The 17738-nt window shown below is 44.8% G+C and overlaps 1 protein-coding gene and 1 pseudogene across 1 annotated transcript in view; one reads left to right on the plus strand and one right to left on the minus strand.

Moving 5' to 3' along the window:
- The window catches only part of LOC147111056 (receptor-type tyrosine-protein phosphatase gamma-like), a gene marked incomplete at its 5' end in the record, with an annotated part of 521022 nt that overhangs the window by 162930 nt on the left and 340354 nt on the right, over positions 1-17738 (minus strand). The window contains one exon of the mRNA XM_085999999.1: positions 10357-10406. Within this exon, the coding sequence (XP_085856125.1) occupies positions 10357-10406 (50 nt within the window). The remainder of the gene's footprint in view (positions 1-10356; positions 10407-17738) is intronic.
- Positions 4769-7096, plus strand: LOC147111057 (uncharacterized; annotated as a pseudogene).

Raw genomic sequence — 17738 nt, forward strand, 5'->3', positions numbered from 1 at the left:
AGAGAGAGGGGGGGAAGGAGAGAGAGAGAGAGAGGGGGGGAAGGAGAGAGAGAGAGAGAGGGGGGGAAGGAGAGAGAGAGGGAGGGGGGGGAAGGACTTAGAGGCAGGCCGCGGTGACCGTGCGCGGCCTAGCGCTTGCGGCCCGGCCGGGCTCTCGGGCCGCGACTCACCTCAGCTGAGCTCCCGCTTCGGGAGAGAGGGGGGGGAAGGAGAGAGAGAGAGAGAGAGAGAGAGAGAGAGGGGGGGGGGAAGGAGAGAGAGAGAGAGAAATTCCTGAATCAATACTAATGAATCAACAATTTCATCACCACCATTATCATTTTTTTAGCTTCAGGCCCGGCCGGTCTTTAATGGCCGCCACTCACCTCAGCTCAGCTCCCGCTCGGCAGTTTGAAGGATTAGGCCCCGCCCACAAACGCCATGAAACGCTCCCCAATTGGTCAACCATCACGTCACTCAACGCTAATGAGCGGTAGGATTGGTCAACCGCTAATGAGTGGATTTTGTCCGTTTTTTGAACATTTTCTGTATACTGTCCAAACAATTTTTGTCTGACCAAAAAGTAAATATGCCTATGAGACTCCCCTAATCATAAGCTTTCTTTTGATATAACATATGTGTAGTTACGCTCTATAACTTTTGAGTGATGCCCCGGACAGACAGACAGGCAGACACCACGATACTTTTATATATAAAATAGATCGATAGAATAGATAGATAGGTAGATAGATGGAATAGCAGAGCACTTGGAAAACAGTGACAGGATCGGACAAAGTCAACATGGATTTACAAAAGGTAAATCGTGCTTGACTAATCTACTGGAATTTTTTGAGGATGTAACTGGTTAAATAGATAAGGGAGAACCAGTGGATGTGGTGTATTTGGACTGTCAGAAGGCTTTCGATAAGGTCCCGCATAAGAGATTAGCGTGTAAAGTTAAGGCACATGGGATTGGGGGCAAGGTATTGACTTGGATAGAGAACTGGTTGGCAGACAGAAAGCAGAGTTGGCATAAACGGGTCTTTTTCCGAGTGGCAGGCAGTGACTAGTGGGGTACCGCAGGGATCGGTCCTAGGACCCCAGCTATTCACAATATATATTAATGATCTAGACGAGGGAACTAGATGTAATATCTCCAAGTTTGCAGACGACACAAAGCTGGGTGGGCGTGTATGCTGTGAGGAGGATGCCAAGAAACTCCAGTATGATTTGGACAGGTTGGGTGATTGGGCAGAAGCATGGCAGATGCAATATAACGTGGATAAATGCGAGGTTATCCACTTTGGTGTCAAAAACAGGAAGGCAGATTATTATCTGAATGGCAATAGATTGGGAGAAGGGGAAGTGCAACGAGACCTGGGTGTCCTTGTGCACCAGTCGCTGAAGGTAAGCATGCAGGTGCAGCAGGCGGTTAAGAAGGCAAATGGTATGTTGGCCTTCGTAGCGAGAGGGTTCGAGTACAGGAACAAGGATGTCTTGCTGCAGTTGTACAGGGCCTTGGTGAGACCACATCTTGAGTATTGTGTGCAGTTTTGGTTGCCTTATCTGAGGAAGGATGTTCTTGCCATGGAGGGAGTGCAGCGAAGATTCACCAGGCTGATACCTGGGATGGCAGAAATGATGTATGAGGAGAGATTGGGTCGACTGGGCTTATACTCGCTGGAGTTTAGAAGAATGAGAGGGGATCTCATTGAAACTTATAAAATTCTAACAGGACTAGACAGACTAGATGCAGGAAGGATGTTCCCAATGGCCAGGGAGTCCAGAACCAGGGGTCACAGTCTAAGGATAAGTGGTAAGCCATTTAGGACAGAGATGAGGAGGAATTTCTTCACCCAGAGAGTGGTGAACCTGTGGAATTCTCTACCACAGAAGGCAGTAGCGGCCAATTCATTAAATATATTCAAGAAGGAGTTAGATATATTTCTTAAGGCTAAAGGGATCAAGGGATATGGAGAGAAGGCAGGGACAGAGTACTGAATTTGGATGATCAGCCATGATCTCATTGAATGGCGGAGCAGGCTCGAGGGGCCGAATGGCCTACTCCTGCTCCTATTTTCTATGTTTCTATATAACTCTGCTCCGCGAGAACATCTGATAGTGGCAGGTCCCTGTACAATATTTAATTGACTACGGTACTGGGAGCCCTACAGAATGCGGGACTAAAGGTAAACCCTAGAAAGGTACAGGTAGAGAAGGACGAAGTAACCTAGTAGGATACATAGTGGCCCAGAAATTCGGGTCGGAGGCTTCCCGTGGGTGCAAGCCTTCGACCTGCACTTACCTAGCGCGCCGGCCGTTGAGCTGTGGGCCCGCGTGGGATTCCGATCCTGGGCCTGCTCCAACTGCCGGCACGCAGTGCTTGCGTATCCCAGGGGCGCAGTTAGTTCGATGCGTCCCCTGGGATCATGTGGGCCATGGAGAGCCAATGGTAGCAGGGAAATGCCCATTCATAAAATTGACAGGAAGAGCTGTCAAAATTATAAATACTATTAGCCCCAAAACATCACTAAAACTTAAAATAAATGTTTAAAAAAACATCACATTTAAAAAATAACTATAAATTACATAAAATAACTATTTTAAACAATAATTTCAATTTTTGAAACAATTAATTACTTTTTCTAATGGGGTTAAAAATAAACTTACCTTTCTTTAAAGTATTTAAAAATAATAAGCCTGTGGAAAAAATGTTTTAATTTTAATTAATTCACCACTTACCTTGTTTTACATGAATTTTACATGAATAACTCCTGGAGACTTACCCTCCCGGAGAAACCTGGAAAAAAAACGTAAGTTCCATGCGCACGCGCTGCCTCTCCGGCGTACGCGTTCGACCTCTGAACCCCTTCCTTTAAGGGAACGGAACTTCCAGTTTCCCGCGCATGCGCAGTGCATGCATGAAACCGGCACTTCCGTTGAGCCTACGGGTGAGTACCCCGTGCGTACTCACCCATGGAGACCCGAATTTCTGGGCCAATAACACAAGGGAAGAGACAAATGCCCGAAGACAGAAAGGAGGCTATTAGAACGATGTCGAGGCCAGGAACTGTGAAAGAGGTCAGACAGGTACTCGGGCTATTTAATTATTGCTGGAACTTTATCCCAGAATATGCAGAAATGGCCCAGCCTATACAGGATTTGATCAAAGGGGGGAAACCATCCCAGGAGACGGTGGATTGGGGCCCCGACCAAGAAATAGCATTTGTAAAGTTAAAACAAGCCCTCGTAAGTGCCCCTGCTCTGGGATTACCAGACCAGATTAGCCCATTCCACATCTATAACTACCACAGTAAGGATCATTACAATGCAGTAGTAATCCAAGTGCATGGGGTTAGACAAAGGCCGGTAGCGTACTACTCCACTAAGCAGCAGCCTGTAGCTGCAGGATTGTCCAGATGCATTGCTGCCCTCGACTGCGTTGCATGGGCCATCAGAGCTAGTGAACCAATAGTGATGTAAGGACAAATTATTCTACATACCCAGCATACCCTAGTAGAGTTGCTTAATACAGGAAGGCTAAGAACTGTATCAGATGCGCGTAGAGCCACACGGGAGGCAATGCTCATACCCCCCCAATGGCACAGTAACAATAGTTAAAGACAACGGTAACAATCCCGCAGGGTGGATTATAACAGAAGGAGAGGAACATCAGAGTAACATGAGAGGAAGTGAAGGGGGAAAATAATCATGTTAGTGAAGCCCCGCTCAAGGAAGTGGATATGGATCTATATGTAAATGGATCCCGGCCCTGAAAGCACAGGCTAGGGATCAGCAAGTAATTAAAGACTTAGAGAACGACACCAAGGAACAGAAAGTCCAAATACCCTAGGTAGGCAGTCAGGTAATGGTAAAGATCAACCCAGAGAAACCCAGATTCTCGCCAAAATGGACCGGCCCCCATCAGGTAATAATGGTAAGTGACACGTGCGCATGCGTAGATATAAGAGGCACCAGCAAATGGAAACACTGGACCCAGTTGAAAAGGCATGGACTCTAACTAACCGGTGACGACCAGGAAATATTGGGGGAGAAATTGAGTATAGCCCCGTTTGGGGCGCCAGCCTCGCCGGGGCGCTAAAAGTAGCGCCCTGGAAGCATTCGTGGCCGCCCGCCGGAAATTGAGTGGTAGCGCTCCAAAGGGAAGCGCGGCGCTACTGGAGGCGCCCCGCATCCCTCTTGGGGCGCTGCGACTGAATATCGTGGTGCAACGTGCCACACGCTGCAGCACGTCGCGCTGCGGTATTGCAGGCCTTCCTCCCCTTCTTAAAGGGGAGGGGCCGTGTGCAGCGCGATCTGGGGCCCAACTGGGCCCACGAGGATCGCGAGTGCAGGCAAAAGAGCCCGGCACCGAGGAGAAGTGCCGGGCTCTTGGAACGCAGCCGGCACTCCATGGGGGGGTTCAGGAGGCCGGGGACGGGAGCGCAGGCAGGTGCTGGCAGGCGGCCAACAACAAAAATGGCCGCTCCGCACCTCTCCTTTAATTTGCGTCTCCCCGGCCGCAGGTAGGCCCCCCTTAACTGGTCGGACATAGCGTCCAGCGGTAAATCAGGGGGCGCTTCCAAATATCGCGGCCGGGGCCTCAGCTGGACGCTGCGCACACCGATGACGTCATCGGTAGCGGCGCAGCGCAAACGGCTAGCGCCACCACTAGCGTCCCGCAGAATTTAGCGGGAGGCGTGGACAGTGCCGCGCCCGGGCGCTAGTTGGCTTGCGACCCACTTAGCGCCCTCTTAAGGCGCTAACGGGTGGCGCAGCCAACTGAATTTCTCCCCCATTATGTTTTATAGGATCTTATCCCTTATAGGGGGAGCCGCGGGAGAAACTTTGCAGGCCGGCCAAAAGAACCAACAAGGCTTGTATTACAGAAACTTGAGCGACATTAGCTGTGATCAGGAGCAAAAGCGGGATTGGTAATAAAGAAGACCAAGGATAAAATACACTTTGGGGCACGCCAACGAATAATTACGGTGTTCCTAAACCTAACGGATATAACCATTCCCAGCTTTTGTGGAAAAGAAACCATAAGTCTGTGCAATAACTTGACCCTACGAGCTCTTGAAGGCCCTGAATCAAGAACCATGACATTTAATGTGAAAAGGAGGACAGGTAGAAAAGGGAACCGGGAGAAAAGAGGGATACTAGAAATGGCAGGGGTTGCGACGGTAAACACTATAGACCTGCACACCATAGACGATCGGGTTGATGCCCTAATCCAAATCTTACAAGAATTGTTGGGTAGGGAAGGGGATAATCAAAGACTCCAGGCACAGCTAGGTGATGGTACGGAGGGAGAATTGCTACAAGTGGCCCACACGATGCGGGACCACGCCAGAACTATAAATTTGATAAACAAAGCAGGGGAAGACATGAGCCGGCAACTACAGTCAGAAATAGTTTGCGCAGGGTACGGAGCATGGATAATTAGTGAAGTACAACATAACCTCGTGCAACTCCAAAATATAGAAGTGCCGGATTGGATACCGAATGATGTATTTACCAAATGGACCTCAGATAAAAACATGACTCATACGTGTGAGGTACGGAGGAATAGTCATGCTTGGATACCAAAAGATAGATGCACAACCGGACATTTAAATATAATAGGATTTGTACTATCAATACTGCAGTCTGATGTAACAAAAGGAGATCCCTTATACCAAACAAACAATATAGGGGAGATAAGGAATCAAACTCGCTTGCGCTACCATGACTTGTCCAGACATGTGATTAAAGAGAACAACAGTACGAGGGGTATTAACATAGATGATTGTTATAGAAATAACCAAGTTGTTTTATGCCGAGATCCACCAAGAATGACTGTGGTTATGGCCGAACGGAAGGGTGCACATTGAGTATCACGCCAATGACACGGGATTCCAAAACAACCGCCGCCCCGTGAGGGAATGGAGAATGGTGTGTAAGCACCAAGGCACCTAATATGACAGTTACGAATAGGGGAGGGATCACCTCCTGTGCCATCGCGAATACCGACTTCTGATTTACCCCACAAGAGACACATATAAACGGGTATATTATATATCCTGAACTAAAAGAAGAAACTATTAATGGGACAGTGACGGACACTATCCGAGAAGGGTATACAAAGGCAATAAGGCCACAAGGAAAACCGATACCCGAACTGAATGAAGAACAGACCCAACTGGAGCATGACATTCAGAAGCAGAGACAAAAGTATGTGATTTTGATGGAAGAAATAGATAAGCTACAAAAGGACACTGAAGAAATGTTGGCTAGTCGGCCTTGGTACACTAAGTTTTGGAATGCTGGACTCAATGTGCAAATACACCCCTGGATAAGGATAATATCACATGTATTGGTTGTCGTACAAGGCACTGTATTGGTGATCTTGTTGTTGTTATCCTGTCAAAAATGTAGCAAGAATAAGAGACAAGCCATAGCGAGAGCAATAAGTAAAAAACTGGTTAAGGCGAATTTTAAAAGTCCGGCAGAAAGGGCTTATCTTATATAACCTCGATGGGAAAATCAACAGGCAGGTCCTGCAGTTTGGGAAGTAGCTACCCAAACGGAGGGACAAACCTGGGGCTCACCCACGAGAAAGTAATAGGGAAATGGCCTGGCTTGGGCATATAGCCAAGGGCCATAAGGGGGGATTGTAAGGGGACAAAAATGACGACTTAGAATTAAAAGTTAGAAGAAACTGTAACTTCTTAGAATCACAATTAGTAGAAACTAGAAGGCTGATAAGTTTGTCTCCTATCCTTGCTCAGAAATGTAGGACATAGACAAAACAGGAACTGTAAAGCTAATAAGCTGGTCTTGTATCCTTGCTTAAGATAAGACAGGAACTGTAAAGCTAATAAGCTGGTCTTTTGTCTTTGCTTAAGATAAGACAGGACATACAGATTCTCAAAGCATGATTCTACAGACCAATCAATGAGCGTAGAAGGGGGGTGCATGAGGGGTGCACGCCTCTAGTTAGGGTATAATTGCTGTATGTTTTTGATACTCGGTGGAAGAATCCTTTCTCTGGGATGAGCCTGAGATTTTCCCCTTGCATATGCTTGAATAAAGATCATGAAACTTATCCAAGGTGTCCGTCTGGTGAATTCGTGGTTGCTATAGGGCAAGTGTCGACCCCTTATCTCGGGGAGTCCGCTTGAGAGGAGGGAAGACTTCTCTTTTACCCCAACAAGCAGAACAGTGCCAGTGATAGTTGAAAAAATAATCAGGAGTAGCAAAGCATGGGAAAAAAAATGGACACTAAGGGGTCGATTTTCCTGGAGCCGTCAGGCGGGATTTCAGGCGTGTGGGTGGGGGGGGGGGGGGGGCGGAAATCCCGATTTTGGGGGTCCCGGCACCATCCTGCCCAAAACCCGCCTCCACTAAGTTTCAGGGCAGCCGGGTACCCGCCCCGCACTGGGACCCGCTGACCCGAGGCGGGAAGGGATTAGTGCCAATTAACTGCCTGTTAACAGGTAGTTAACAGGCAGTTTTTAGCCTAATCCCTATTTTGAGGGGTGTCGTGTGGGATTCCTGACGGCTCCAAACCACGCCAGGTTAGAGCAGGCGGGCCGTCGGGTTGAAGGACTTGGAGGGGTCGCAATGTCGGTGTTCAGGTGAGTGATGGGTGCATTAGTGCAAAGGTAAGTGTGTTTGGTGTATCTAAAGTGTGTAAAGAAGTTTAAATTACCTGTACTTACCGTAACAGCCTTTCTTTCTCTCGGTTTCGGGAATCCATCACTCAGCCGGCACTGAAAGCAAAATGGCTGTGAGCTGTCAAAAGTGACAGCCTTCAGCTTTCATTGCCGGTGAGACTTCTAACTGAGTCTGTGTAGAAGGACTCAGGTTAGAAGTCAGCCTGTCAGTGTTTGAAAGCTTCAAACAGCTGTGAAACACTGATATTTCATCTGTCAAGGCCTCTTGACAGATGAAATTTCAGTCTGTGACGTCACCTGTTGCCAGGTGGCCCTTAATTGGCCTGCTGAGCCCGCTGGGCGGGCTTAACAAGGTCAATCAAGGGAAAATCGCGTGGATTGGCCGAACATCGATGTAGGCGGGACTAAAACCCAAAAGTTGTAGTCCCGCCTCCTTCCCGACAGCTTTATGAAAATCTACCCCTAAAAGAGGGATCTTTCTAAAAATTGTGCACTACCCATGTGTTAAAAGAATTGGGGCTCTTCAGTTGTTCAAAAATCATGGTACCCTTCCAACTCCTCCCCCCACCGAGTTACTATCTAACCGCCTCCCCCCGCCCCACATCTCCCCACCAAGTTACTTTTCTTAGCCCCTCCCCTCTCTCACTGCTGCCTTCCCCCATCCCCTGCTCATCTCCCTTCTATTCACTCCCACTCCCCCATCCTTACCCGCTTCTTTCCCAGCCTTGAACTGCAGTTCCAAGATGACCCTGTGGTGGCAGATCCTCCACCCACCCCAAACTTCACTAATTTAATTTTGCTTTTGAATTTATAGAAAATATTAATGAAGCATTTTCCACCCTCTGCTGAAGACAGTAATGATTCAAAAAAATAATTGTTTTAATTGCGAAGGACAGATGTAGAATAGAGTAAATTATTTATTCATTATCAACTTAATAATAAAGTTCAGTCATTTAAGATTTCCTTCACATCTTTTACAAATAAACAAACATTCTTTAACATATTTTGCTGCCATCTGCTGGCGAACCTTGAAGGAAACAAAACACACAAAAGCCCTCAAAGATGTTGAGTAAGTTAGGGTAGGAAACGTTGCTCACCTGTAAACACACATTAATGCCACGCATGTTCTACATGTTTCTGGTTCACTTAAAAAGTGTCCTTTTTTAAAAATGTTATTTTACCCAAGCCCATCTCTGGACTTCCTACTGAAATGTAAACTGGCAAAATATTAAACAGTGGCCCAACTGATCTTTGTTTATGAAATCCTTTTCTGGATTTGTTCAGAGATGTACATTTTGTTTCCCCAAGAATATTACATTTTGAGAATAATAATGTGCATTTTTAATTCATATTAAAAGTGTATCTATAAATTTGAATATTCTATTAATGAAAACATTGAGCACTGAACTAATATAAAAAGGATCAGTCCATAAAGTTTAGTTGAGTAGCCATGACTGTGAACATTAGAACAGAAATCCTTCTTGACCATCCACTTTAGTCCTCAAATATCTACGAATATTACAAAATTAATGGGAATGTTAACGAAGAGAATTCCCTGTAACAATGAAGATTATTACATTGGAATGTGTATTCAAAAAAAGGATTAGGGTGGGGGTTTTGAAGAGTCTAAATTGGTGATTAGATTATTTCTACCCTCTAGAGTTAGTATACAGTGGAGTTTGCATTAAAAATCCTAATAGGAGTGTTTTGTGGCAGGTGTTCTAACTGGTCTTAGTGGCATTTTCTCCAGCTCCCTCTGCACCCTGACCTGTTCCCAACTTTATCTAACAGAACTAATCTCTGTATCAATAGGAGTAAAACTAATCTTCAACACTGCATTGCCATTAACCGTAATTTTCACCAACAAGAACTACAACACAATAATAAAATGTACCCCCAAATTCTTGAGGAGCAGTCACTAAAGAAGTTTAAATTATATGATTTGGATGCTAGGAAGCAGATTTAGTGTTGGCACAAGGAGAATCTATGTAGCAGGACCATTACGGTTTTGATGATGTAGCCCTGTGAATAAATATACTCTTAATATTCCATTTATACTCCACAGCCACTTCTATTTCAAGCAGGTTGGCTCCAAGTGTACTGAATTTGTACCATTTACACTATCTAATAAAAACGGTACTTACACTATTCCTTCCCCCGCAGCCTCAAAGAAACATGATCTCAGCTCCTCCAGTGACAGTCATATTTTCTCCTTTATATTGCAGCACTGCTGCCGACAGCAGCTTGGACTTCAGAGGGGGCACTGTGACATACATGAAGGGATATGGGGGTAGGGCAGGAAAGTGGAGTTCAGGTAAAAGATCAACCATGATCTTACTGAATGGCGGAGCAGGCTCGAGCGGCCATATGGCCTACTCCAGCTCCTATTGCTTATGTTCTTATGAACCAGCACTACTGCTATCAGGGGAGCCAAACACACTATCAATCCACACGGGAGCCCCTCTTGGTTATATTACAGATTCTTCCACAAATATGGGATGTCTCAGATATAGTAACTTATAGTGCTTGCTGTACATTTTCATTGGTTTGGAGTAAAAAAAAAGAAAATCTGTAATATTTAACTGCTGTGTGAAGAAACTGTTCACAGATGGACAGCGACACAACAATTTCCTCCCATTTTTCCTGCATGCACCCAGGGGAGGAAACACATTAAAATGATGCATTTTAGACAGAAAAGATTAATTTTTGCACTTACCATTCTTGTTTTTATAATCCTGGTTCCTTCAAATATTCTGGTTGTGTTAGCTGGAAAAGGAACAAAAAAATCTTTTAATGCAAATAATAAACTCAAAACAACCGAATTTAGGAACATAGGAACAGGATTGGCCATTGAGCCCCTTGAGCCTGTTCCGCCATTCAATGAGATCTTGGCTGATTTGTAACCTAACTCCATATACTCACCTTTGGCCCACATCCCTTAATACCTTTGGTTAATAAAAGCTGTCAATCTCAGATTTAAAATTAACAATTGATCTAGCATCAATTGCCATTTGTGGTAGAGAGTTCCAAACTTCTACCACCCTTTGTGTGTAGAAGTGTTTCCTAATTTCACTCCTGAAAGGCCTGGCTCTAATTTTTAAACTATGCCCCCTAGTCCTAGAATCCCCAACCAGCAGAAATAGTTTCTCTCTATCTACCCTATCTGTTCCCCTTAATATCTTGAAAACTTCGATCAGATCACCCCTTAACCTTCTAAATTCTAGGGAATACAACCCTAATTTGTGTAATCTCTCCTCGTAACTTAACACTTGAAGTCCGGGTATCATTCTCGTAAACCTTTCGATAAGGTCCCACATAAGAGATTGGTGTGTAAAGTTAAAGCACATGGGATTGGGGTAAGGTACTGACTTCGATAGAGAACTGGTTGGCAGACAAGAAGCAAAGTGTTGGAATAAACGGGTCTTTTTCCGAGTGGCAGGCAGGGTCTAGTCGGGTACCGCAGGGATCGGTGCTAGGACCCCAGCTATTCACAATATATATTAATGATCTAGACGAGGGAACTAGATGTAATATCTCCAAGTTTGCAGACGACACAAAGCTGGGTGGGCGTGTGTGCTGTGAGGAGGATGCCGAGAAACTCCAGTATGATTTGGACAGGTTGGGTGATTGGGCAGATGCATGGCAGATGCAGTATAATGTGGATAAATGCGAGGTTATCCACTTTGGTGGCAATAACAGGAAGGCAGATTATTATCTGAACAGCAATAGATTGGGAGAAGGGGAAGTGCAACGAGACCTGGGTGTCCTTGTGCACCAGTCGCTGAAGGTAAGCATGCAGGTGCAGCAGGCGGTTAAGAAGGCAAATGGTATGTTGGCTTTCATAGCGAGAGGATTTGAGTACAGGAGCAAGGATGTCTTGCTGCAGTTGTACAGGGCCTTGGTGAGACCACACCTTGAGTATTGTGTGCAGTTTTGGTCACCTTATCTGAGGAAGGATGTTTTTGCCATGGAGGGAGTGCAGCGAAGATTCACCAGACTGATACCTGGGATGGCAGGAATGACGTATGAGGAGAGATTGGTCGATTGGTCTTATATTCGCTGGAGTTTAGAAGAATGAGAGGGGATCTCATTGAAACTTATAAAATTCTAACAGGACTAGACAGACTAGATGCAGGAAGGATGTTCCCGATGGTCGGGGAGTCCAGAGCCAGGGGTCACAGTCTAAAGATAAGGGGTAAGCCATTTAGGACAGAGATGAGGAGGAATTTCTTCACCCAGAGAGTGGTGAACCTGTGGAATTCTCTACCACAAAAGGCAGTTGAGGCCAATTCATTAAATATATTCAAGAAGGAGTTAGATATATTTCTTAAGGCTAAAGGGATCTAGGGATATGGGGAGAAAGCAGGGACAGGGTACTGAATTTGGATGATCAGCAATTATCTCATTAAATGGAGGAGCAGGCTCGAGGGGCCGAATGGCCTACTCCTGCTCCTATCTTCTATGTTTCTATGTTACGCTGCACTCCATCCAAGGCCAATATATCCTTCCTACAGTGTGGTGCCCAGAACTGCTCACAGTACTCCACGTATGGTCTAACCAGGGTTTTGTATAGCTGCAGCATAACTTCCATCCCCATGTATTCTAGTCCTCTAGATATAAAGGCCAGCATCCCATTAGCCTTTTTGATTATTTTCTGTACCTGCTCATAACATTTTAATGATCTATGTACCTGGACCCCCAAGTCTCTTTGGACCGCCACTGTTTTTAGCTTTTCCTGACAACAGATGTTAGGCTAACTGGTTTATAATTCCCTGATTTCCCTCTCTCGCCATTCTAAAATAGAGGAGTATCATGCGCAATTTTCCAATCTAAAGGAACGGTTCCTGAATTGAGTGAACTTTGGAAGATTATAGTTAGGGCATCTGCAATGTGTTTCCCTACTTCCTTTAAAACCCTGGGATGGAAACCATCTGGTCCTGGGGATTAGTCACTCTTTAGTGACGTTTTTTTTCTTCATTACTGTTATTTTACTTACGTTAATTTTATTGAGTCCCTGTCCCTGATTCAATATTAGTTTCCTTGAGATTTCCGGCATGCTCTCCTTCTACTGTAAATACTGGCGCAAAGTAATTATTCAACATGTCCGCCATTTCCTTATTATCATTGACAATATCACCGCTTTCAGTTTTTAAGGGGCCAACATTGCTCCTGACTACCCTCTTTTCCTAAGAATTGTAAAAATTCTTTGCATTGATTTTGATATCCCTTGCAAGTTTCTTTTCATACACCCTTTTTGTAGCTCTTACTCTCTGATTTGTGACCCTTTGCTGTTCTTTGTATCTTTCCCATACGCCAGGATCTGTGCTATTTTTTGCTTTTTTATGTGCTTTTTCTTTGAGTTTTATGCTGACCCTGACCTCTTTAATCGTCAAGAGCTGGTTTTTTTGGCGAGTAGAGCTCTTGCCCCTCAGGGGTATAAATTGGTTCTGTATCACATTAAATTCTTTTTTGAACATCTCCCACTGATCTTTGGTCATTTTACCCATTAACAGATTTGCCCAGTTTACTGTGGACAGTCTCTGTCTCATCCCGTTGAAGTCGGCCTTACCCAAATCTAGAATCTTAGTAGCTGTTTCATGTTTCTCCCTGTCAAATGCTATGTTGAACTCGATCATGTTATGATCGCTAGTGGATAAATGTTCACGCATAGTTAGGCTGTTTCCTAAATCAGTCTCATTAGTCATTACTAAATCTAATTATGGCATGCCCCTTTGTTGCCTCTGGGACATATTGTTATAAAAATCTATCCTGGACACACTCAAGAAATTCACTACCTTTCTGACAGGTGCTAGTCTGCTTAAGCCAATCTATATGAAAGTTAAAATCCCCCATTAAAACCACTCTGCTTTTGCTACACGCTTGTCTAATCTCTTGTCTAATTGACAATTTTTTTTAAAAAGTTATAAAATAAGCCATTTTGAAATGTAACAAAAATAATGTGTATCTCCTGGTCATAACTGGTTGGTGGTGAAAATGTATTCAGCAACACACATTTTGTTCTTGATTTAAAAAGACAGATTACCTACTTGGCACAGCCCTGTTTGTAATTAAAAAGTTATGCATTCATCACACATCATTTGGTCATGAACAGATGAAAATCATGTAACCAGAACTTGGTATGGCAGGTTCTGAAAAAACTACAAACATGGACAAAGGACTCAGGACGCTGCAAATAGGCAGCGTCAGACAGTGTCTCCTACACCTATGTCGTAAAGCCCCAAGAGCAGCATCCACTTGTCTTGATTTGGAGCTAGCTAACCATTCAATAACCACAACCCCCGCCCACCCCACACCCAGACAGACGTTTCTCTTACAAGGCCCATGTGGTAAGTGGAAAAAGTTTATCATTGGTACAATGAAGAGGCCACAAGATGGGCCCCGAAGATTCTAGATTTGGGTAAGGCCGATTTCAACGGGATGAGACAGAGACTGTCCACAGTAAACTGATCAAATCTGTTGATGGCTAACACGTCAGAAGATCAGTAGGAGGTGTTTGAAAAATAATTTAACATGATACAGAAGCAGTTTATACCCCTAAGGGGCAAGAGCTCCAATTGCCAAAAAAACCCAGCCCTGGATGACTAGTGAGGTAAGGAGCAACAAAAAACTAAAAGAAAAAGCAGACAAGAATGCAAAAAAAGACACAGATCCTGGCGAATGAGAGAGATACAAAGAACAGCAAAGGGTGACAAAACAGATAGTAAGAGCTACAAAAAGGGAGTATGAAAAGAAACTTGCATCGGATATAAAAATCAATACAAAAACTTTTATAATTATATTAGAAAAAAGAGGGTGGTTAAGAGCAATGTAGGTTCCTTAAAAACTGATAATGGTGATATACTATGATTGAAAATAAGGAAATGGCGGACATGTTAAATAATTAGTGTGTGTCAGTATTTACAGTAAAGGAGAAAATAGTATGCTGAACATCCTAAGGAAACTAATTTTGAATCAGGGACAGGGACTCACCATAATTAAATTATGGTTAAATTAAATTAACAGTAATGAAGAAAATAATGGCACTAAAGAGTGACAAATCCCTAGGACCAGATGGTTTCCAACAGAGGGATTTAAAGGACATGGTGAGAGCATTGCAGGTGCCCTAACTATGATCGACCAAAAGTTCTCTCAATTCAGGAACCGTTCCTTTAGATTGGAAAATTGCAAATGTCACGCCGCTATTTAAGAAAGGTGAGAGAAGGAAACCAGGGAATTATAGACCAGTTAGCCGAACATCTGTTGTCGGGAAATTAGCTAGAGTTTATAATTAAGAATAGAGTAACAGAACACCTTGAAAATTTTCAGCTGATCAGAGAGGGCCAGCATGGATTTGTAGGTCATGCCTGACAAACCTAACTGAATTTTTTGAAGAGGTGACTAAAGTAGTGGACAGGGGAATGTCAATGGATGTTATTTATATGGACTTCCATAAGGCATCCGATAAACTCCCTTGGAGGGAGCGCAGTGTAGATTTACTAGAATGATATCTGGACTCCAAGGTTAAATTACGAGGAGAAATTACACAAACTAGGGTTGCATTTAGAAGATTAAGTGTTGATTTGATCGAAGTTTTCAAGATATTAATGGGAACTGATATGGTAAATAGAGAGAAACTATTTCCACTGGTTGAGGAATCTAGGACTAGGGGACATAACCTTCAAAATTAGAGCCAGACCTTTCAGGAGTGAAGTTAGGAAACACTTCTACACGCAAAGGGTGGTAGAAGTTTGGAACTCTCTTCCACAAACGTCAGTTGATGCTGGATCAATTGTTAATTTTAAATCTGAGACAGATAGATTTCTGTTAACCAAAGGTATTAGGGGATATAGGGCAAAGGCGGGTATATGGAGTTAGGACACAGATCAGCCATGATCTCATTGAATGGCGGGACAGGCTCAAGGGGCTCAATGGCCTGTTCCTGTGTTCCTTCGAGTGTGCCATGACATCATCTGTCAGGTCCATTCTGTCACAAGTACAGAATTCTCCTTCCCACTCAGGCCTCTCTGTCCTTGGTCCCATGACACTGTTCCAATGAAGCTCAACGGAAGCTCGAGGAACAGCACCTCATCTTTTGATTAGGCACTTTACAGCCTCCGGACTCAACATTCAATTCAACACTTTCAGACCATGACCACTGCTCCCATTTTTCAGACAACAGGTGCTGGTAATGGTTCTGCTGTTGCCATTTATAGCTCTTCTCGGTCCACCTTTTGTTTCTTTACTTGACCCATTACCACTCCCTTTTGCTTGCACCATCATCCCTTTTGTCATTTAATCACTCCTGCCTTCCACCCTATCAAAGATCTTCCCTTTTGTTCTTTCCTCCCCTCCTGCCTTTCCCTGCCTCTGTACTTGCTTAAAACCTGTTACATCTCTAACTTTTTCCAGCTCTGATGAAAGGTCAACAACCTGAAACATTGGGGGGAATATTAGCTGAAAATGGGTGGGTTGGAGCCGTGGGTGGGAAGTTAAAGTTTAAAAAATATAAAACCTGACCACAACCTGCCTCCAACCCATCCACCTTTTACTTTTTATTATTCGTTCCTGGGATGTGGACGTCGCTGGCAAGGCCAGCTTTTATTGTGCATCCCTAATTGCCCTTCAGAAGGTGGTGGTGAGCCACCTTCTTCAACCGCTGCAGTCCACGTGGTGAAGGTACTCCCACAGTGCTGTTAGGGAGGGAGATCCAGGATTTTGACCCAGCGACGGTGAATTAATGGCGGGTGATATATTTCCAAGTCAGGATGGTGTGTGACTTGGAGGGGACCTTGGAGGTGATGGTGTTCTCATGCAACTGCTATCCTTGTCCTTCTAGGTGGTAGAGGTCGTGGGTTTGGGAGGTGTTGTCGAAGAAGCCTTGGCGAGTTGCTGCAGTGCATCTTGTAGATGGTACACACTGCAGCCATGGTACGCCGGTGGTGGAGGGAGTGAATGTTTAAAGTGGTGAATGGGGTGCCAATCAAGCGGGCTGCTTTGTCCTGGATGGTGTCGAGCTTCTTGAGTGTTGTTGGAGCTGCACTCATCCAGGCAAGTTGAAAGTATTTCATTACACTCCTGATTTGTGTCTTGTAGATAGTGGAAAGGCTTTGGGGAGTCAGGAGGTGAGACGCTCGCCGCAGAATACCCATCCTCTGACCTGCTCTTGTAGCCACAGTATTTATGTGGCTGGTCCAGTTAAGTTTCTGGTTAGTGGTGACTCCCAGAATGTTGATGTTGGGGAATTCGCCGACGGTAATGCCATTGAATGTCAAGTGGTGGTGGTTAGGCGCTCTCTAGTTGGAGCTAGTTATTGTCTGGCATTTATGTGGCGCGAATGTTACTTGCCACTTATCAGCCCAAGCCTGAATGTCGTACTAGTGTTGTTGCATGCGGGCATATACTGCTTCCTTATCTGAGGAGTTGCGAATGGAACTGAACACTACAATCATTAGCGAACATCCCCACTTCTGACCTTATGATGGAGGGAAGGTCATTGATGAAGCTGCTGAAATTGGTTGGGCCTAGGACACTGCCCTGAGGAACTCCTACAGCGATGTCCTGGGGCTGAGATGATTGGCTTCCAACAACCACAACCATCTTCCTTTGTGCTAGGTATGACTCCAGCCAGTGGAAAGTCTTTCCCCTGATTCCCATTGACTTCAATATTTCTGGGGCTCCTTGATGCCATACTCGGTCAAATGCTGCCTTGATGTCGAGGGCAGTCACTCTCATCTCACCTCTGGAATTCAGCTCTTTTGTCCATGTTCGGACCAAGGCTGTAATGAAGTCTGGAGCCGAGTGGTCCTGGCGGAACCCAAATTGAGCATCAGTGAGCAGGTTATTGGTAAGTGCCACTTGATAGCACAGTCAACAACAGCTTCCATCGCTTTGCTAATAATTGAGAATAGACTGATGGGGCGGTGATTGGCTGGATTGGATTTGTCCTGTTTTTTGTGGACAGGACATACCTGGGCAAATTTCCAGATTGTTGGCTAGAGGCGCAGCTATTTCTGGAGCACAAGTCTTCAGCATGACAGCCGGGATGTTGTCGGGGCCCATAGCCTTTGCTGTATCCAGTGTGCTCAGGCGTTCCTTGAT

This window comes from Somniosus microcephalus, chromosome 11 (assembly GCF_052327205.1).
Source record: "Somniosus microcephalus isolate GS21.2 chromosome 11, FLI_Smic_1.0, whole genome shotgun sequence".
Classification (NCBI taxonomy): Eukaryota; Metazoa; Chordata; class Chondrichthyes; order Squaliformes; family Somniosidae; genus Somniosus; species Somniosus microcephalus.